The sequence below is a fragment of the Kwoniella shivajii genome, chromosome 7, assembly GCF_035658355.1.
Source record: "Kwoniella shivajii chromosome 7, complete sequence".
NCBI classification, from domain to species: Eukaryota; Fungi; Basidiomycota; class Tremellomycetes; order Tremellales; family Cryptococcaceae; genus Kwoniella; species Kwoniella shivajii.
The window spans coordinates 692,569-713,146 of record NC_085914.1 but is presented as its reverse complement, the minus strand read 5'-3'; the positions used below and the strand labels follow the sequence as shown (position 1 = coordinate 713,146).

Here is a 20,578-nt window from a genome sequence, read left to right as displayed (position 1 = left end):
CTCCAAATTCCCAAATAATCTGATTGAATTCCCAAAAAGCAAGTCACGATTAGATAACCACGTTGTACATGGCCAAAAACACAACTTCACGAATCAGTCTGCTTCATCCATGTGAAGCTTTCAAGTGCATCGTAGCACCTTTCGCTCCATAGCATGGTCTAGACGGATACAGCTGCATACACACATCTACATATATGTCGAACAGATTCCGCCCAATCGGTGATTTCCTTACTTTCATCGGTGCGATGATTTATTCCTTAATCCGTACAACCCAGACCGGCTCCACCAGTTCGACCACTTACATAACTCCTATCAATGATCGTTAGTCAAGGTAGACTTGCGGTGGATGGCCATGGAGTGTTCACTTACTTCTTACCACCACTCCAAGGCCTTGGCGCAGGGAACATTCCCTTCATTGGGAAAGTCCAGCTTCCAACGACAGCAGGAGGCTCAGGAGTTTCATCTTCTTCATCCCCATATTGGTCATCATGAGAATACCCATTGGACACAACCGGAGGGGCTGGGGGTGCTCTTGATAACGGCGATGCCATACCAGGTGGTGGAGGCGGAGGAGGAAAGTGTGTTCCGGCTGGTGCAGGTTTCACTCTTTCTGGAGTAGGAGCAGGGGATGCCGGCGCTCGGCTCGGTGCAGATGGAGGGGGAACAGCACGCTACGTACGGTCAAAAATGTTTTAGCCAAACCTCCAACTGTCCCTGGTTATCATGTTCTCAAAACAGATCTGACAATGTATACAGGAGATGGAATGAAACTCACCGCCGCAGGACTCAACGAATTGGGTAAAGCTGGCGGAAGAGGAGGCACACCTCTGGAAGGTGCGTTTCTCGCTGGACTGATGCCTACGGGTGGAGGCGGTGCTTCCTCTTCTTCTTCATAATATTCTTCTTCCGGTTCAGGACTAGGTTCTCTAGGCGGTAATGGTGCTCTCGGGGGCGGTAACCGTCTTGGGCCAGAGGCAGCGGGTGGTGGAGGCGCAGGTGGGGCAGGAGGCGCTGAACCAGATGAGATTGAATTTGAGGATGGCCGACGGGGTGGTGTTGGAGGTGATAAATGATTCGTGGAAGGTAAAGGAGGCGGAAGACCACGGGACGGTGTGGATGTACTAGGCGTACGCGAGGGGAGAGCGGGGGGTCCAGTCGGACGAGGTGGAGGTGGAGGAGCACGCTGTCATATCGTTCATCCGTTAGTATGTAATGGTAGGGTCATGCTTGATCAGACTCACTGGAGGACCCGAAGTACTTGTGGGTCTAGGTGGAGGAGGCGGTATGGATCTCTGCAATAAGCCAGTCAGCCCAGACCAGTCAGTCCATGTGAGACCACTCACACCTGCAGTACTTGTAGGTCGACCCGGTAGAGAAGGAGCACCATGTGGTCTTGGGGGAGGAGGGGGAGCGCCTCGACTTGGTGGCGCGGAGGGAGGTGGTGGAGGTGGTGGTGGAGCAGCATGTGAGGATCTTATTGGAGGTGGAGGAACTCTTCCTGGTGGTGTAGGAGCCGATCGAGCAGGTGGTTGTGGTGCTGCTGGTGGAGGAGGGGGGTGGGGGTGGAGGCGGAGGCGCAGACGGTGTCGAACGAGATGGAGTTGATGGAGGAGCCGGACGCGCAGGAGGAGGACTGTGAATCAGAAAGGTCAGCACACTCTGCTGTGTTCATCCTCATGAATACTCTAAGATAGGGGTCACTGCAGACTTACACTCTTGACGGAGGCGCTCTACTTGGCGGTGGAGGCGCTGGCGGTGCTGGAGGTGCTCCTCTATTTGGTGGACCGGGTGGAGGTGGCGGCGGAGGGGGAGGGGGTGGTGCACCAGTATGTCTGGAAGCGGGAGACGGGCCAAGGGGAGGGGGAGGTGCAGCTGAAGGTTTAGGAGGTGCTTTGGATATTCCAGGTATGGCAGGTGCTTTAGCTAGATTACCTCCTCCCGCTATATCAAAATACTGAATCAGCAACTCGCCATGCGAATGGATTGCAAAATCTCCGAGGCTAGGAAAATCTTGAGAGAGACACTTACATGATCTACCACCTGCTTTTTTGAGTGTTGGCATTCCACCCGCGAATAATCCTGCTAGTTGCGATGCAGGATCTGATCCACCCACACTTTCACCACCTCCGCCTCCGCCTCCCGCTGCAGGTCCGGAAGAGGAAGCGCTCCGTCCTCCCCCTCCTCCACCGCCTCCACCACCGTTACCGCCTACATTACCAGCCACAAGAGGTGCAGACTTATCCACCGTCTGTGCTTTCTTCAGGCCCTTCCCCTCTATATTCGGAGCCGTAGGACGTCAGTAAGCATTTCTTCAGTTCTAGGGAGGAGATCGGCCGTTCTGCTACCAGTGATACCGAGCCATCTCAGAGTAGCAGAAGGCAAAGCTGGTTCATGATGTATGGCGAGAGGACGGTACACAGCAGGAATGGCATATCTCGACTCACGCTGAATCTGTTGCATTAACGCCGCGTTCATCTTGTATCCTCGTGAAAGGAGGGAAAGGTCGTTCTCGTTTCGATCTGTCCAGTAGTCTTCTATTCTTGATTAGGGGTGATGTCCGAGATGTTGGTTGATGACAAAGTGAAGCAATTCTTGCTATGAGCACTGTACTATGGAGTTGTAATGTTGATGATGTTGAGTGACGTTGACGGCTGAAGTGTTGCATGGGGATGCACAGCAGCACCACCAAATGGGATAAAATGAGATAAATTGATAACTGAAAATAATGATACGGTGTTGATAACCGGGATTTCATGTGCAGCGTAACGGCGAGTGTGAATACGAGACATTGGAAATCAGCTGTATGTTCCATACATAGACCTTTTATGTACACAGCAACAAAGCATAGATCACTTCGACATGTCTGTAAACTTCTCGCCGTGTGAGTATTCAGTGTAGCTCGTGATATATCCGAGTATGGGGATGAACCAGCTAACGGGAGACCGAGATAGACCAACCTCCTCCCGACGTCCCTTCGACTGATCCACCTGAGACGTCAAGTAAGAAAGGAAAAGCGAAACGACCATGGTTTACCCGGTGAGCTCAAGCTGATCGTGCTGAACCACTTCAATAAAGTTCTAATGTCTTTATGCTATTTCCAGTGACCCTTCGTCATACGCTACGAATTCGTATCAATCAGGAGGATCAGTATCAGATCCAACATCTATAGCTCAGGCATATTCAAATGATCCTGAAGCAGCTGGTCTACTCAATGGTTCTGGGTCAGGAGGACCAGCGTTCGGTGAAGGAGATAGGGTGAATGCATGGGAAAGTAGATTCGGTTGGAGAGTAGATTTCATGGCTGCTGCTACTTATCTAGGTGGACCAGTGACGGGTGAGTGGAAATTATCATTAGCGAGGGCGAGCGATCTCGCTGTGCTCATTGAATCTGGACTCATTGACCCTGTCAACACAGCTTTACTCTTCCTGATTCTCGAAACTCAGAATGATTATGTTAGATTTCACGGTAAGTACCCCTCGGTCTTACAATCATCGTTTTTCTCCCTCATTTTCCTTATCATATATATCAACAAGTGTCATATGAGTTATACTAACATATCCTTTATATTAGCATACCAATCGGCCCTTTTCACTACACCGCTGCTCATTTTTCTGTTGATATTCAAATTGATAATCAGACTACCTAAATTTTTATTCATAATTTACATCATAGGAGCAGTAATGGGAATAGTATATACTTCTTTCAGAGCGTGGAAAGATGCTCAAGAAGGTCTGAGTAGATTCTGGCTACCTTATATTGGTGAGATTGCTGAGAAATGGGTGGGGGAGGAGTAATGAACAACCCCACATCTGGATGTTGTGGTGGTTTATATCATATAATTCAGGCTGGAGGATATCATGGTGAGATAGTGAGATCTCTGATAGATAAAACAGATATTGTATGCATACCATATTGGTGTACTGTGCTGTCCTTTCTTGTATCCTTCAATTGTTATAAGCATTCATAGGCTTCATCATCGTTGTAGTCATTATCACCACCATCACTACGAGTATTGAACACAGTTTGTACTGCGGCTATATCCGCCTTACGTATGTTGATTTCGTTGAAACAATAAGATTAGGCAAAGGTTGAAATGATGATGATTTGTCGAGATTCCCTTGTGACTTGACTTGTCTGACACCTAAATCGCATTGAACTCTGTACAATATACGAACGGACTAGAAGAGGATAAACGTCCTCAGCCTCCCAACTCATCAGAAAAAAAGGAAGAATAGCTCCGGTATCGCTAATAAGATCCGAACGACCAACGAGTAACCCATGAACTACCTTGAAATATAAATCCTTGAAACGATGGTCTTACCACTTTGGTTGAGGGGTGGTAAACCTATTGTGAGTTTGCTTGCTATCTACCACTAAAGATAGAATCACCAATATCTGCTGTATGAATTGCTTTGCTCATTGTACTCTACCAGACAATCCCTTTAACTCGCCATAATGCTATTCATTTACCTCCAGTACTCACCTTAATCCTCTTACTCGGAATTGGATTCCTATTCTGTCAAATCCGACCACATCCACCCTATAGACCATATAATATAGGTAAAACGACAGATTCTCCTTTTCTGATAGATCGCTCATTGTTCTTACCTCCTCCACCTATAAAGCAAGATAAACCAGATTATCTACATTTACCTGATCCATCAAAACCTAAAAGAATAGATGGAATGATAATACCAAATTCTGTACATTACGTATATGGCTTGAAAGATCTGAAAGAAGGTCAAGAGCAAGGTGAAGAATTGCCTTATTACGCTTATTTGGCTATGAGAAGTGCTTTGATCAATCTAAAACCGGAAAAGATCTACTTGTGAGTTCAATTTCAGTTTTGCTGTTCAACACTGACCCTTTCCCCATAGCCACTACGAACACCTTCCCACGGGACCATGGTGGGACCTCATCGTCCCTCATCTCACTTTGATATCGACTCAAGCTCCGTCACAGATATACGGTAGGCCGTTGAACCACTTTGCGCACAAAGCGGACGTGTTGAGATTACTAGCTATGAAGTATTCTGGTGGCATCTACCTGGACGTTGATATCTATGTGTGAGCTTTCTATTTCTATTTTTGGGACATACTATTGGCGAAGGGAGAATCAAAGCAAAAAGGACGGCATGGGTGTGGAAGACATGAGTGCTGCTCATGAGGTCATTCAGAATAGAATGATCATTGAAGATAGAGCTGTAGTTCAACATTGCTAATTCCAAACCACAACTACAGCATCAAATCATTCGACGATCTGCTGTATTTCCCTACTACGTTAGGCATGGAAGCTTCACCTGATTCCAGAAGAGCTGCATTGGATCCAGAGGGATTATGCGTGAGTTTTGAGTTGCTGCGACCTATGAGTCCAGCGCGACGACCTCCTCCCACCCTTATTACATACACATCATTCTCGGTGAGGAATCCTTTGTTGAGAAAAGCCTTACACACACGATGTGATACAGAACGCTGTGATAATATCAGCACCTGGATCTCCATTCATAGATCGATGGTTACATTCCTACGAAACTTTCGACGGCGGCACATGGGCTTATCATTCAGTGGTGAAACCGTGGGAGATAGCAAGAAGGTATCCTGATGAAGTGCAAGTACTGAGTGAAAGAGCTTTCTTTTGGCCAATGTGGCATGGAGAAGAGATCCAAAAAACCCACGAGGAAAAAGAATTTGACTTTGAGAAAACTGGTCAATATGCGTGAGTACGCTTTCAAAGAATGGCTCGAAGTTGTATTGGACGTGTAACGCTGACATTGTTTACACGTAGATATCACGCATGGGAATCCCTTGCGATGGGATACTTGTCCAAGTTATCTCCTAAATCAATAAGGGAGAATGATAATTCGTTCAATAGAATGGTCAAGAAGTAAGTGCTATCATCGTTAGATCATTTGTCTTGAGTTTGCCCGGAAGATATCCTTCTATCTACCTAAGATATGCTGTTCATGGAGCTCATGAGTGTGAATTCAACCGCAGGTTCATTGGTCCGGAAGATGATGAGGTTTTTAAAAGGTGGCGAGGGGAATAGACCGAATTATCGATCAAAAAAGGAAAAACGGATGCATACTGCAATGCATAGTAGCAGTTTATCTGTACAAAGCTATTCCGTTCTGCACTGAGCTGCTTCTGGTCGCTCTTCATCTTCAACCTGAGTATTCATGCGATGTGAAAGTTGTAGATACGCCTAGTAAAGTGTTGGAATCGGATGAACAACGCATGATTTTCCATCGGATCTATTTTCTGAAGCGATTTCCGATTTCGAGTGTTTTTTGGGAACAATTCTGAGATTCAACATGGATGAATTCGACTGTTGTCTTCATTGTATTTGGCATCGTTATCTATCTAATCAAGCAACCTTCACCTGATCCTGCGCCGCAATCACTGTCACTTGAAGCATAGTTTGTTATAATTTCCTCATTTCCAACAGTTCACTCATCCCAAAATGTCGAGCTCAACATCGACCACTTCCGATCCAACAGAGCAACTGGAACGAATAGGGGCAAGTGAACCTACAACGGCATTTGAGAAATGGCGTATATCGTTATCTGAGTTTACAGGATTGGGATTGACAGAAGATCAAAAAGCCCATAGGGATTCATTGAGAGAACAGGGGAAATTGGAGAAGGATTGGGATAAATGTGAAGGATTCAAAACCGATTTAATGACAAATAGTGAGTATCGCTTGTTCTTGAGCGTAGAGATAGAGGTATAGGAATGAATGGAATGGCAGTATGGATGCATTTGAGTTTGGTATAGGTGGAGATGGTGGGAGAAGAGTGACCTATAAATCATCATTGGATTCACACCCTTGACGACCTTCCTTCTCCTTCCCTTTTTTTTCACCTTGGGTCCATCCTACGAACCCCTCAGCTAACCTCCTTGATATCTTGTAGGTCCAATAATAACGTTCCTCTTACAACATTTAAAATCAGCAGGATGTGAATTCCCATCATCTTCAATCCAATGCCATCCCTGTCCAGAATCACGTTCAGGTGGATTTTCACCTGATCACGGTATATTATTATGTCAAAATCGATTTTTCTCCAAAAAGCACATGGAAGATACTTTAGCACATGAGTTATTGCATGCTTATGATCATTGTAGATTTAAAGTGGATTGGATGAATTTGAGACATCATGCTTGTTCAGAGGTGAGTCAATTTGCTCCTGTCACAGGTGGGTGGGGGTTAGTAATGAATGAATCGGAATACGTACAAGATATTCCATGCAGTTCAACGGGGATTCGCTGCTCAATCATTCGATTGAAATGAAGATACGACGTTGAAGGATTACTCTGACGAAATATATCTAATCATTGACACATTATTTTCATGATCTAGATCAGAGCAGCAAATTTATCGGGAGATTGTAGATTCACAAGAGAATTCAAGAGAGGATTTTACAGTTTCAACAAACAACATCAAGTGAGTCAATTTACGCGTCCGAAAATATCATGTTTCTGATATCTGCAAACTGAACACAAATCTGTCAAAGCAAAGATCACTGAGCTGACTCCAGCGACTATCTCTCATAGGCATGCGTGAAAAGACGTGCTATACTTTCAGTCCTGGCAAATCCATCTTGCACATCTCCTGATATGGCTGAAAAAGCAGTCAACGAGGTCTGGGAGAGTTGTTTTAAAGATACTAGACCATTTGACGAGATCTACTAGGACGGCAGTGGGGTTTCCGCTAGCCATTCACACTGGTAGAGCGGATCTCTGAAGACCACACGAGCGATGAAGGGCACTCTGGGCCATGCGTCTCCAGGTGGGGAATGCAAGTCGGGAGATCAGTAGAAATGTTGATTGTTATACCCTGCATACAAATGATACATATATACCATGCATTCAACCTCTCCCTCTTCATGCAGGGGCTGCTAGCAAATCTTCTTGATATTCATGACCTGTCTTTTGATTGTCATGAAAAGGCCAATAACTCCTTCGCTTCTCGCTGGTGTATGCCCAGGCCAGCTCCTTCTGGTCTATTACTTTTTCTCCTTCGAACCGCTCAATATTCCACTTCGATATCGCCTTCATCACCTTTGATTACAACACCTCTTTCTTCGCCATCTTTTTCCCTGTCTCGATCGAGATCCATTTCTTCCCTTGGTGTTCTGCCGAAATCATCTTCTCTTTCATCTCTACCTCTTCCACCGCCTCCTCTTCTCCTACTACTACCACTTGCTCCTTGACTGTCCCCTCCTTCTTCATTGGTATGTTTCACTTGTTGTCTCAATTCAACTAACTTGTCTGATAACTCTTCAATTCTCTTCCGATTCGTTATTGATGTACTTTCAACTTTCTCCTTCTCCTTTTCTAAGGTGTCTATTTCTTCTGAGATTAATTCGGATAAATTTGCTTGACGAGATTTCAAAGCTGACGTTTGATGAGGTAGCAGTATTTTAGGTAACTACGGAAAGCAGAGGCGAGGATTAGCTCGGATTTCTTTGTGATCAATCAAAGAACAAGGCCTCAGTGAATGACATGAGGAGATACATTTACACTCACATAGTATAATGGTGCTAAATCCTTTCCATGAGGAGGTTCTCTCCCTGGTCCTTTGGATAAAGGTATAGGTGATGGGTTGAGTAGATTACTTTCGAATATTAATGGTTCTGGGGGAGGTAGTGATGTATAAAGGAATTTTGAGGTTGGTTCAAGGAAATCATGACGTGCTTTAAGCTGCAACATGAAATCAAGTCACTTATTGTGGATTCTACCGACCCTTGCGAGTATTCGATCAAGCGGTTGTTTCTCGAAACGCAATTGAGGAATGTGTGACTTACCGCTACTTGTTTATGCTTTAATACGTATTCCGCACTCTCAGTATTTATCTTGAGACTTTTCAATTCTTTTTCGGAATCTAATATCTCTGTATGTAATGTAGTTTCAGATCTTAATTTAGCTGCTATCCTCTCTGAAACTTGCTCTCTCCTCTTGGCCTAAACAAACCAATACCATTATTAGCAAGGTCCGCTTCGAAAGAGACAAAGGATGGTGGGCGGCTTGGTATATAGATGTTGAAGATTAATAACAATCTACTGCACTCACAGCTTCACTTGTCCTTGATGATTTATCATCTTTTTGGAACTTCTGTAATGTCCCCAGGATATTACCGAATAATCTTTTACCCCTGGCTTTATCTTCCACTTTTCGATCCGTTCGCATTCGTCTGCACAGAAGATTACAATTGCGGTTAACGATGAGGTCAACACTAGATAATTTAAGAGTATACTCACTTGGCAGGAGCTTCCTCCACATCAGGCCGCCTTGATCTGGCAGGTGAAAGAGAAGGACTCATCCTTGCATCGGGCGATCGACTGGAATACCTATACCGGGTGATCGTCAGCTGAGTCCTTCAACACTCAATCGCGGTGATCAGCTCACTTTTCTGGTGAGCGTGACATATCGGTCTTTGCTGTACTTGTTTTTAGCTTGATGAGAATGAATTATGAAATAGAAAAGGAACTGAAATTAGTCTATCACTTTATGTCAACCCATCCGTTCTTTCATTCAACCGTTGCCACGTGCCTAATCTCGGCCTTTCTAACCGGTGTTCACACGCCTAATTGACCGATAAATACACACAACCGATCCGGAATACCGACTCATGGCACGTCCAGACGATCACATCTTCAATCCTCTTCGATCCTTCTCCTCTCTCTTCTTTCTCAAGAAGCAATTGCGCTTGGAATTCATCCCCCAATTCTTTCACAACCCTCAGTAGTAATACCTGGATCGTCTCGGAATAGGATACCAAAGTCTTCTTCTCTTCTCGACCTGTGTGTAACTTTAACCATACTCATCAAGTATACCCCCTTCGAATTTTAGAACGGCTTGATCATCAATCGAATCAGATCATCTCAATAGCATATTATATAAAGCATTAAACAACGATAACAACCACTCTTTTCATACTGTATAAAGTAACAAAGTAATAGTCAATCATCATGGGTGAGTACTTCCTTCATTTTGATCGCATGTGTCAAGCTGATTAACGTGGTGGGTGGCAATAGGTATTCCAAAGGTTCGTTTGATAATCTCGATGTCGATATACCTACAATAGATGCAATCGCGATGTGCATAGTGGCTGATTGTCTTTCGTACTCGTCTTATTACAGTTTTTCAGATGGATCTCGGAGAGGTACCCCCTCACATCTCAGCTTATCACGCCAAACTCCATTCCGACGTTTGACAATTTATAGTGAGTTGCACATCTGCATCGAAGGTGATAGGAGCAAAGAACTGACAAGTCATTGTCATCGATCAGCTTGGACATGGTAAGCCTGACACCCATCATTGTCCCGTTCAATAGACGATACTGATGGAATCTTGGCGCAGAATGGTATCATTCATAACTGTTCTCATCCTCCTTCATCGGAGAATGATCCACATTTCCGAATAACGGAAGAACAGATGATTTTGGCGATATTCGCTTATATCGATCATCTATTCACTAAAATCAAGCCACAAAAAGTCTTTTTCATGGCTATTGATGGTGTAGCTCCAAGAGCTAAAATGAACCAACAAAGAAGTAGACGATTTCGAACGGCAAAAGATGCTGTTGAAAAAAGACAAGAAGCTGAAAAGAAAGGCGAAAAATTGCCTGAAGAAAAAGCTTTCGATTCAAATTGTATTACGCCAGGTCAGCTTCCTCGCCTTTGTTGCTTTTAAGAAGCGTATAAACAGAGTTAGCTGACATTTTTGGGCGGGTGATTAGGGACACCATTCATGGCAAGGCTCTCAAATCACCTTAAATATTATGTAACTAAGAGAATCTCAGAAGACGCTGAGTGGAGAAACGTCAAGGTTATTCTAAGTGGACATGACGTACCTGGAGAGGGTGAACATAAAATCCAAGAATTTATAAGGTTGACAAAAGCTCAACCTGATTATAACCCAAACACAAGACACTGTTTATATGGTTTAGATGCAGATTTGATCATGTTAGGTTTATTAAGTCATGATCCTCATTTCTGTCTGTTAAGAGAAGAAGTTACTTTTGGAAGGAAATCAAAGAAGACCACCGGGTAAGTCAGATTCTGAGTCTAAAACGACCTTGAAGCTGATACGTGTTTTGTCGGTTAGTCTCGCAAACACCAACTTTTACCTTTTACACCTGTCATTACTTCGAGAATATCTGGATCTGGAATTCGGATCTCTCGCCACACAAATATCATTCAAATATGATCTTGAACGAATCATAGACGATTTCATCCTCATGGCTGTGTTCGTAGGAAATGATTTCTTGCCTCATTTACCGGATTTACATATCAATGAAGGAGCCTTGGAGAGAATTTGGGGAATCTACAAAGAGATTTTACCCGTTGCCGGCGAGTTCAGCTTATACTGTCACATAATTCCACAAGCTGAATTTTTTCTCAGGGGGATATCTCAACGAGCATGGAACGATCTCCTTGCCCCGACTTCAACTCATGCTTGACAAGTTGGCGCAGTTCGAGATTGACAACTTTGAAGAAGAATACGCAGACCAGAACTGGTACAAGGGCAAGCAGCAAAAGGAAATTGAAGCGATGGAGAAGGCTCGAAAGAGGGGAAAGATGGGTAAGCTGAATCTTGATGTATTGCCAGCTTGGCTCTCGCTAAGTCATACATAGTCATTACCAAGGACCAACAGAAAATATTGAATCAAATCAAGCAATTTGTCACCAAACATCAAGCTAGACCTTCATCTGCCGATCGATGCGTATTGGTGAACAATTTCTCCGCTAGAGACCAACGATTTGTTCAAGAATTAGGGGATCAGCTCCATCTACTCACCAAGTGGGACGAGGTGGATGATTATGGTCAAAATATCGTCGTCATGACTTTTGACCTTGAGGGAGTGAGCGAGGATGGAGCCTCTGCCGTCGCCGAAGAGGAGGCTGACGGCGAATGGGAATCTGAGGAAGAAGAGGAATCAGAAGGTGATTTGGCTATTCAAAGGATATTTGCTAAATACAACAAAGCCAAAGTGGTTGACAATGTCGTGGAAGACTTTGAGGAAGCTTACGAGGATAAGCTGAAGGAGAATTTGGATGATTGGAAGAAAAGATATTACAAGGAGAAGCTTGAGCTTGATTTCAACAAGCCTGAAGATATGCACAGCATTGTTTTCAGATATATCGAAGGTCTTCAATGGATTTTAAACTATTACTATAAAGGTGTATCAAGTTGGGGATGGTTCTATAACTTCCATTATGCTCCTAGAATTACCGGTGAGCTGTCAGTCTTGTTCTGCTTGACTCGTCAGCTAATATCATTTATAGATCTTAAGGGTATTGCCGAGTACAAGTTCGATTTCGATTTTGGAAAACCATTCACGCCGTTCCAACAATTGATGGGTGTTTTGCCAGAGGAAAGTAAAGAGCATGTTCCTCCAGCTTATAGGGTTAGTCCTTCAGCTCACCATGCTGGTTGTCTCGTTAAACTGATTTGCCTAACTTGCAGGATCTGATGTTCGAGGAGACCTCCCCTATCATTGATTTCTATCCTAAAGACTTTGCTCTCGATATGAATGGAAAGAAACAAGATTGGGAAGCTGTTATCAAAATCCCCTTCATTGACGAAAAACGTTTACTCAAGGCCATGGCTGGTGAGTCGCTATGCACGACATCACATTGATTTATGCTAATCCCAATTCGCAGCTCGAGAGGTCCGACTTACAAGCGAAGAGAAAGATCGGAACAAGAGTGGTGTGGTCGCCACCCAATTCGTCTTTGATGATCATCAAGATACTACCTACCCATCTTCCGCGCCCGGGTATTTCCCTGATCTCGTCAAAAGTCAATGTCGATCCAGTCCATTCAATCTTCCTACTTTAGGTGATGGCATCAACCTTATCCTTGGTCTTCTCGACGGTGTTCATCTGGGTGCATCAGCTTTGGCTGGTTTCCCATCACTTCAGACGTTAGCTCATCAAGGCACATTGGGATATCACGGCGTCAACGTGTTCCAGTCCGATTCCAAAAATCAATCTATGATCATTACAGTCACATCCAAGCATGATCGACCCAACACCGGTGATATCGCGAAGAGAATGATTGGACAACGAACATTTCATTCTTGGCCTTATCTTCACGAAGGAATGGTAGTCGCCGTTTCTGATGATATGTTCAAGTATGAACTGCAACAAATGGGTAAAATTGCAAAAGTGGTCAGCACCCCTCATAACCCTTACCAAGCTATTGCTTTCAAGAAACAAGCGGATCACATCGAGCATCACAATTCCAAGAGATTCGGTATCATCACCGGCAGTGTAGATGTCGTGCTTCACGTCAGACCCCTGAAAGGATTGAAACGTCTTGACACGGGTGCTCTCGTCAAAGATTACGAAGCTCCCGAAAAGGAGATCGCTCAAGCTTATCAATTGGCCGTCACTCAAGTGACTTTCGAAGACGAAAGATACCTGGAAAAAGACGCTCCTCCCATGTCGCAAGAATTTCCGAATGGTGAGAAGGTCATTTTCTTGGGTCACATGGCGTATGGCACAGCTGCCCAAGTCATCGGAACGACCGAGAAAACGCTTGATGTTGGTTTAGCATTCTTCCCTTCTGAAAAGCAAGAGAACCAAAATTTCTCAAGACTTGTTGCGCATCGACCTACTGGAATTTATTACCCATCCCCAGTGCTCGCCCGTCGAATCGGTGTTTCCCCTTTGGCACTGTCAAGAGTCACGTCAACCCTCTTGGTCTTGCTCGAAGATGGATCGAGAACGAACATCGGTCTTGCACTGAAATTCGAATCAAAGGGATTGAAGGTATTAGGATATTCAAGAAGGAATGACAAAGGATGGGAGTTTTCTGAAAAGACAGCTCAGGTGCTCAAGGAGTACAAAGAAGCGTTCCCAGAACCTTTTGGCAATCTCGATAGTAGAGGTGGAGATCTTGTCACCTCTGCTGAGCTCTGCCCTACAGCCGAAGATCCTGACAAAGTGGTCAAGGGAATGAAAAAGTGGTTGAAAGAGAAGGATTTGGTTGATCTAGACACTGTTTCTCTTTTTGCTGAACAACTTGAGAAGGTGAGCTTTGCAATGGATCGCATCTTTCGGGATCCGGAAGCTGATTTCTGCTTAATTATAGGAATCTGTTCAAATGATCGAAAAGTTAGCTGATCAATACCGGAACCATAAGTCACCCGATCAAATCAAAAGAGCAGTTGTCAAAGCTATTCCTCGACAAGCGGTCCTCAAACCTTGTCACGCGATTTACCGGCTTCAAGGGCAGAAATTCGCAGTTGGCGATCGAGTCATCATGGTTCAAGATGCCGCCGCTGGAGGTGTCCCATTAGCCATGAAAGGTGTCGTAGTCGGGTTAGGTACGAGAGATATCGATGTTGTCTGGGACGTACCATTCATGGGCGGTGAGACTCTGCAAGGCAGATGTTCCGAATATAGAGGATCCACTGTGCCATTCTCATCATGTCTGAATCTTACACAACCTCAATTCGGAGTCGGATTTGAATCAGGAGCTAAACCTCTTGGTCAAAATGCTCCTTTCAAACCTCAATTAGGACCAAGACCTGTTCTACAAATGCAGAATTATCAACCTTCCATCCCTCACAAAAACAAATATCAACAACATGACCAACACCAACAACCCACCATCATGCGAAACCCTAATCGAGCACTGCCAAACCAAGTCAATGGGAATACGTCTTATGGAAATGCAACTAAAGGTGTCAAACCACCTGTTCAGCAACAACAAGCACAGGGCCAAGGTTTATCGAGTCACGGAGAAAGATTAGCAAATGCTTTGGGAGCGAAACATGTCGCTCATAGACCTGGTCATGCTCTACCTTCACAAGTAGTCAGAAGTCCAAACAAGCAGACCAACGTAGCTTTGCCATTACCTCTACCTGTGTCTCAAGGTCAACCTCCTGCTCAGCACCAAGGAGGAGAGCAGAATGGGGATGGAAGGGGAAGAGGAAGAGGTGGATTTAGAGGAAGAGGCGGACGAGGAAGGGGTGGACGAGGTGGTGCAAGGGGAGGTGCGCAGGTCAACGCGTAATGGAGATATGACAAGGTCGAGGATTAAACCTAATCACATCATAGCATTTATAACCATGAACCATAGGAGTTGATGTAAATTATGGTTTTGGCTGCTATCAAAGGTTGGCATGTATGCTCGAATTGCGGAATCGATTCAGTCTACTACACCGTCTTCCTCGAGCGAGCGACTGGTATGGGCAATGGTCTTTGCTGAAACGATTGAGCCTCTTCGTCATTTTAATCAAACTGCAAATCTCATGTGACAATCCGACCCATTCTCCGATCGAATTTGATCACCTTAGGTTCTCTGCACAAATGGATTTGTTGTATGAAGCACTGTCTCATGCATCGTTCCTACTGTTTGCAACTGAGACATCATTGATAAACAGGACTCGCCAAAAGTGCAGTGAGCACAGTCGCCGCCAATAAGAGTACACATCGTCTACGGTATTGTATCTCCACTATTCCTTTATTTTAGACATCTCCTCAAGAAGCAGTACTGCCTTCTGTCACCTTTCTGATATCTCTAGCCAATCCGACTTTTCTCAAAGCGATCAAAGCGATCAAAGCAGAAAAGAAACTGAATGCAGCCATTAACCAAAACCCGACCCTTAATCCCTTCTCTAATGATCCAGTTTTATCCATGACGATCTTCTGAGTGAGACTGCACAGACATACTCCCAACGTCGAAGCGAGTTGAAGAGCCGTTTGGAATAACGCTCCACTGATGGATTGTTCGTCTCTGCAGTATAGCCAAGACCCAATATATTAGCAGATTGAAGAATACGCTTCGACGCCAAGCCAGGGGAATCAGGCCAAAGGGATGAGGCCACTTACTCATTCACCAGATTGGATATCAGTATGGATCCTATTCCGACCGTACTACATGAGTTCGTATACAATAGAGATCAGCCAATGCTTGGCGGACTGATAATTCAAAATATGAACAACGGATAATGGGATGAGATGTTCTGTAAAGTACTCACAAATCCGCTCCGAAAGGATTGAACAAGTTGCTCAAAAAACCATTGATCCACCATGTCCTGTGAAGCGGAGCAACAGCGAATAGTATATGAGCTATAGCTGTACAGCAGCCTCCCATAGCCAGTAAGTATGGAGCAGGTACTCTGGGCGCCAATAGAGTCACCAAGAAACAAGCGAGAGCTCCTACGATAGGAGCTGGAAGAACGTGTAGAGCGTTCGTTAAGGGTGTCTCTTGTAAGAGCGTTTGAAAATATATCGTTGTTAAATACATCCATCCCTATCGAAAGCATAAAATTACTATTTGGACAGCCAATCGGAGCAGACACCGATCAAGGTGATCCTATACTCCAATGTATTGTTCCACAGCACTTCTGGATAAAATGCGAAAATACTCACTGCGACTGACAAGTAACCTGTAAACGCCACACAGAGCACAGCAGTGACTTTATGATCATATCGTATGAACATCGAAAGGTTTACCAAAGGAGCGATGTTTGATGAACTCTTGATGGTTCGTTTCTCCCAGTAAATAAATCCGGCGAAGAGTAAAACGGCCAGTCCTACGCAGATCCCAATATCTAAATTTCCAATTGACAATCTATTTAAGCTGCAAAACAGTAATCGGGTCAAAAGCTAATTTATCAACTCACAAGGCTCTTTCCATCCCTTGTCAATCAGACCACCTTGAGTCAATCCAAAACCGATTAAATCCAAAGCAGAAGTAATCAATCCTGCTCCAAGCCAATCGAACTTTTTATTCACCCGATTATTCGTCGTTGAGATCTGTTTCTGCTTTCTGGGTTCAGAGGGGATGATGAAGATTCCAGGTAGACAAGGAATTATCGCTAATCCAGCCAATATAAAGAAATTGTATTGCCACGACTTCCTATTTCATCCATGAAAAGATTAGCCCTTTACCTTTGAACGTTTCATAACCTTTCGAAAAGATTTTCAAATTGCTATGTGAGAGATAAAGGAGTCGTCGATACGATCGACTTACGGACTAACGCCTGCCATACAGCCTGCTATAACCTGCCCTGGACCTGCCCCGATTGGAACTCCAAGTGCGAGTGATGCGAAAGCGATTGTACGTGAAGGTTCACTCCGAAATGTCCTTCCTATTATACCGAAAGCTGCTGGTAAAGCTATAGATAAAGAAAGGCCCGCGAGAGCTCGGACGACGCACAGAGCCGTGCTTTGCTAAAGAAGTAAATATCAGCTATCACAAAAAGACAGATGTGATTATTGTCCCGATCATTCAATGAGTATCAGCGGAATACAGAATTTGCGTGACACGTCGACATTACGAAAGTGCGATAAAGAAGGGAAGAATAAAGTCACAGAAAAAGATAAACCCAGAAGACCTGATGCGAAGTCACTCACTCTGACAAAACCTGATATTACACTGAACAAGGTGTACAAGCCCATTCCGAGAAGAAAGAGATATTCCCCTCCGTACAAGTCTGCTACTCGACCGAAGAACAGTAGCCCGCTAAGAACGACAAGTATTGCCACTGATGGTAAGTATTGAGTGGTGGGTATCAGGAGAATCTCACTCACCAACCATTCGCCAGAGAATATGCTGAGCTGATCTACGATCTTAACTTTATAAGCCACTTCATATGAAATATCACTATGCTTCATTCAGCTACTTACCCATTGAGCTTGAAGATCTTTTATGCCTAAATCAGCGGACATCGCAGGAATAATCAGCAGTGAGCCCGCTATAGTCGCCGACTAAAGGACAGTCAGTGGACAAGCACATTTCATTTTGTAAGATCTTGCACGAACAGCGATAAAAGTTGTAAACATCATCAAGCCTGCTAGAACGATCCTTCTCCATTGAGATATGGCTAGTTCAGGGATAACGATTTCTCCTGACTGGTCGCTTGAGGGCTTGCTTGGAAGCACTGGTAAGCGATCTGGGGCTGCTTCCTGATCATGTTGTTCGATGATCTTCTCAGTCATATCGGTGAAAGAGATTACACCAGTGCACATTATTCACAGATTAGTTCTGAAAGCAAGAAAAAGGAAAGCTTTCTTTGTCTACAAGCTCCCGACTACCGCTTTTTTGCGTGATGATCACCATCACGTTGCTAGAATATCAGTAACGGATACTCCCACACCATGCGCCAAGGGCTTGCGTGTGTGCTCCGCAACAAATCCTTTGAAACGACTGGAAGGATTCCTTTGTATACCTTCATGAACGAGTGAAACACCTCAAAATGACTTTAGACCGGGTATCGAGGAGATATATGATGAACGATCGCGGAGACTCCACAACCTCGGGACTCATCGATTGCCACATGTCGGGAATATACCGGTGTTATCGGCTGGTGCCACACTCAGCTCGTATGTATGGTGAGGCGCGTGCAGGAGATTTGTTATATGAGTGAATGAGTGACGCTTGTCTTTTGGTGGAGAAAGGCAAACTGACTTGGAACAGATACATCTATACTTCATCCCGTTACATATTCTCAATAGAACAGCAATAACCGATCATTACATTGTAGGAATATACATACAAGACAGAAGTGCAGATCACCCCAACGGGAAGTAGACGTTATCATACGACTGGCATAGATCATCAAGGAGAAAAACACAATTCATCTTCTCTTCCTTCCCAACTACAACAACACCACCTCTTTTAGCGTTTCTCACCTCGAATCCAGCTCAAGAGGAGATTATACAACATGTCATCAAACGATGACGTCGATGCTTGGATCGCTCAGTTGATGCAATGCAAGCCTTTAAGTGAACCTGAGGTGAAGAAGCTATGTGATAAGGTGAGTGATAAGAACATTGGAATTCGTGTTCGTGTCGTGGAGATCTTGGGAACGTGGAACTGGTCTGGGCTTGGCGATGAGGGGAAGCGTACAGAAGGTAGAGGAGCAAGCCTGCTGGGATTTGGTAAAGCATGGCTGTAGGGAGCGATGTCTGCTTCACGGTCATCGGTCCTCATTTCGAGTGGCTCGCTTTTGAGCTGCCGTTCAAGATCCTTTATCCTCCCTTGACCGTTCTTGTTCTTCCTGCCTTTGGGATGTTTGCAGTGTTGCGGAAGTGGGCACATAGCCATGTTGTACCGCAGTGCTGACTATCAATCCATCCAGGCTAGAGAAGTGTTGATGGAGGAATCAAATGTTCAACCTGTACGGTGTCCTGTAACAGTTTGTGGTGATATCCATGGTCAATTCGTGAGTTTGTCTTCTATGGAATTTTTGTCCGTCTCAGCCTCCATCTCGGTGAAGGTGAACCATCGTCTACTTTGCTGATAATCTCGATGATTTACAGCACGATCTCTCTGAATTATTCAGGATCGGTGGTAACTCCCCTGACACAAATTATCTTTTCATGGGTGATTATGTCGACCGTGGTTATTATTCAGTTGAAACAGTCACTCTACTGGTCGCTTTGAAACTTCGTTATAGAGATAGAGTAACTATTCTTCGTGGAAATCATGAATCAAGACAGATCACTCAAGTTTATGGATTTTACGATGAATGTCTAAGGAAATATGGAAATGCAAATGTTTGGAAATTTTTTACCGATTTATTCGATTATTTACCATTAACCGCTTTGATCGATAATCAAGTGAGTAACCGTTTCAGTGCTTTCAGTGCTATCTTACTTTTACGAGTTTGTTGGATGAATTCGACTGATGATTCCCTCTCCTGCAGATCTTCTGTCTCCACGGTGGTCTATCCCCCTCTATCGATACACTTGATCATATTCGATCGATTGACAGAATTCAGGAAGTACCTCACGAAGGTCCAATGTGTGATCTGCTTTGGTCAGACCCTGATGATCGATGTGGTTGGGGTATAAGTCCTCGAGGTGCAGGTTATACTTTCGGTCAAGATATTTCCGAAGCCTTCAGTGAGTGATTGAACAAGTTCATTTTGAAGAATGTCGTGGGGTTTACTGACAAAGTTTATTCTTCACAGACCATAACAACGGTTTGACATTGGTAGCAAGAGCACACCAACTGGTCATGGAAGGTTTCTCTTGGTCTCAAGAACGAAATGTCGTTACTATATTCTCAGCACCAAACTACTGTTATAGATGTGGAAATCAAGCTGCTATATTAGAAGTAGACGACGCATTGAAATACACATTGTGAGTTTGGAATTCAATATTTAGCCTTTACGCGCCACGATCACAAGTGTTTCTCCTGGGAGACTTTTACCAAAAAGCTAACGACCTATTCGTGTAGCCTTCAATTCGATCCAGCACCCAGAGCAGGAGAACCTCTCGTTTCTAGAAGACCCCCAGACTATGTAAGTTGAGATTTGCTGGCTATACTTGAATGTACTGATTTACTTACCCACCATCTCGACAGTTCCTTTAAAACCGTCAATAGTGTAAATTATCAAGATTTGAGTGATCACGTGTTCTTTCAAATGCTGTATACAAACAACTTATCGAATACAAGAAGAGACGCAAAGAAGAAGAGAAGGAAGAAAGTGATTGATCCAATTAGTTTTTATTTTTATTTTATTATATATACCCCTTTACCGCAGAATCAATTACATTCCAAAGCAATCACAATTACAGTTACAATCACAATTATACAATAAAGACATGTCA

General features: G+C 44.2%; 8 protein-coding genes across 8 annotated transcripts; 5 read left to right on the top strand and 3 right to left on the bottom strand.

Moving 5' to 3' along the window:
• Positions 1-257: 257 nt before the first annotated feature.
• On the bottom strand, positions 258-2,475 carry IL334_005385 (uncharacterized protein; the record flags this gene model as incomplete). The annotated part of the gene is made up of 9 exons (XM_062937098.1): positions 258-309; positions 370-671; positions 776-1,183; positions 1,242-1,292; positions 1,344-1,540; positions 1,593-1,633; positions 1,713-1,941; positions 2,029-2,274; positions 2,445-2,475. 9 exons carry the CDS (start codon positions 2,473-2,475, stop codon positions 258-260), a joined length of 1,557 nt encoding a protein of 518 aa, XP_062793149.1.
• Positions 2,476-2,859: 384 nt separating this feature from the next.
• Positions 2,860-3,795, top strand: IL334_005384 (uncharacterized protein; the record flags this gene model as incomplete). The annotated part of the gene is made up of 5 exons (XM_062937097.1): positions 2,860-2,881; positions 2,952-3,036; positions 3,102-3,334; positions 3,416-3,466; positions 3,572-3,795. 5 exons carry the CDS (start codon positions 2,860-2,862, stop codon positions 3,793-3,795), a joined length of 615 nt encoding a protein of 204 aa, XP_062793148.1.
• Positions 3,796-4,312: 517 nt separating this feature from the next.
• IL334_005383 (uncharacterized protein) lies at positions 4,313-6,046 on the top strand (the record flags this gene model as incomplete). Its single annotated transcript, XM_062937096.1, has 7 exons — positions 4,313-4,351; positions 4,435-4,829; positions 4,879-5,067; positions 5,242-5,341; positions 5,469-5,716; positions 5,786-5,884; positions 5,995-6,046. 7 exons carry the CDS (start codon positions 4,313-4,315, stop codon positions 6,044-6,046), a joined length of 1,122 nt encoding a protein of 373 aa, XP_062793147.1.
• Positions 6,047-6,460: 414 nt separating this feature from the next.
• On the top strand, positions 6,461-7,689 carry IL334_005382 (mitochondrial inner membrane protease ATP23; the record flags this gene model as incomplete). Its single annotated transcript, XM_062937095.1, has 4 exons — positions 6,461-6,689; positions 6,912-7,168; positions 7,358-7,441; positions 7,552-7,689. 4 exons carry the CDS (start codon positions 6,461-6,463, stop codon positions 7,687-7,689), a joined length of 708 nt encoding a protein of 235 aa, XP_062793146.1.
• Positions 7,690-8,026: 337 nt separating this feature from the next.
• Positions 8,027-9,425, bottom strand: IL334_005381 (uncharacterized protein; the record flags this gene model as incomplete). Its single annotated transcript, XM_062937094.1, has 6 exons — positions 8,027-8,428; positions 8,527-8,700; positions 8,805-8,960; positions 9,070-9,190; positions 9,258-9,347; positions 9,406-9,425. The coding sequence occupies 6 exons, from the start codon at positions 9,423-9,425 to the stop codon at positions 8,027-8,029; spliced, it is 963 nt and encodes a 320-aa protein (XP_062793145.1).
• A 543-nt stretch (positions 9,426-9,968) lies between these two features.
• IL334_005380 (5'-3' exoribonuclease 1) lies at positions 9,969-15,026 on the top strand (the record flags this gene model as incomplete). Its single annotated transcript, XM_062937093.1, has 11 exons — positions 9,969-9,972; positions 10,148-10,222; positions 10,334-10,663; positions 10,739-11,048; positions 11,107-11,351; positions 11,404-11,583; positions 11,637-12,236; positions 12,288-12,409; positions 12,469-12,613; positions 12,666-14,038; positions 14,100-15,026. The coding sequence occupies 11 exons, from the start codon at positions 9,969-9,971 to the stop codon at positions 15,024-15,026; spliced, it is 4,311 nt and encodes a 1,436-aa protein (XP_062793144.1).
• A 467-nt stretch (positions 15,027-15,493) lies between these two features.
• Positions 15,494-17,989, bottom strand: IL334_005379 (uncharacterized protein; the record flags this gene model as incomplete). Its single annotated transcript, XM_062937092.1, has 10 exons — positions 15,494-15,749; positions 15,845-15,889; positions 15,994-16,268; positions 16,388-16,569; positions 16,642-16,877; positions 16,992-17,191; positions 17,375-17,483; positions 17,552-17,583; positions 17,648-17,728; positions 17,783-17,989. The coding sequence occupies 10 exons, from the start codon at positions 17,987-17,989 to the stop codon at positions 15,494-15,496; spliced, it is 1,623 nt and encodes a 540-aa protein (XP_062793143.1).
• Positions 17,990-18,684: 695 nt separating this feature from the next.
• On the top strand, positions 18,685-20,339 carry IL334_005378 (serine/threonine-protein phosphatase PP2A catalytic subunit; the record flags this gene model as incomplete). Its single annotated transcript, XM_062937091.1, has 7 exons — positions 18,685-18,777; positions 19,102-19,185; positions 19,283-19,582; positions 19,669-19,867; positions 19,936-20,107; positions 20,205-20,268; positions 20,331-20,339. The coding sequence occupies 7 exons, from the start codon at positions 18,685-18,687 to the stop codon at positions 20,337-20,339; spliced, it is 921 nt and encodes a 306-aa protein (XP_062793142.1).
• Between the last annotated feature and the right edge of the window lie 239 nt (positions 20,340-20,578).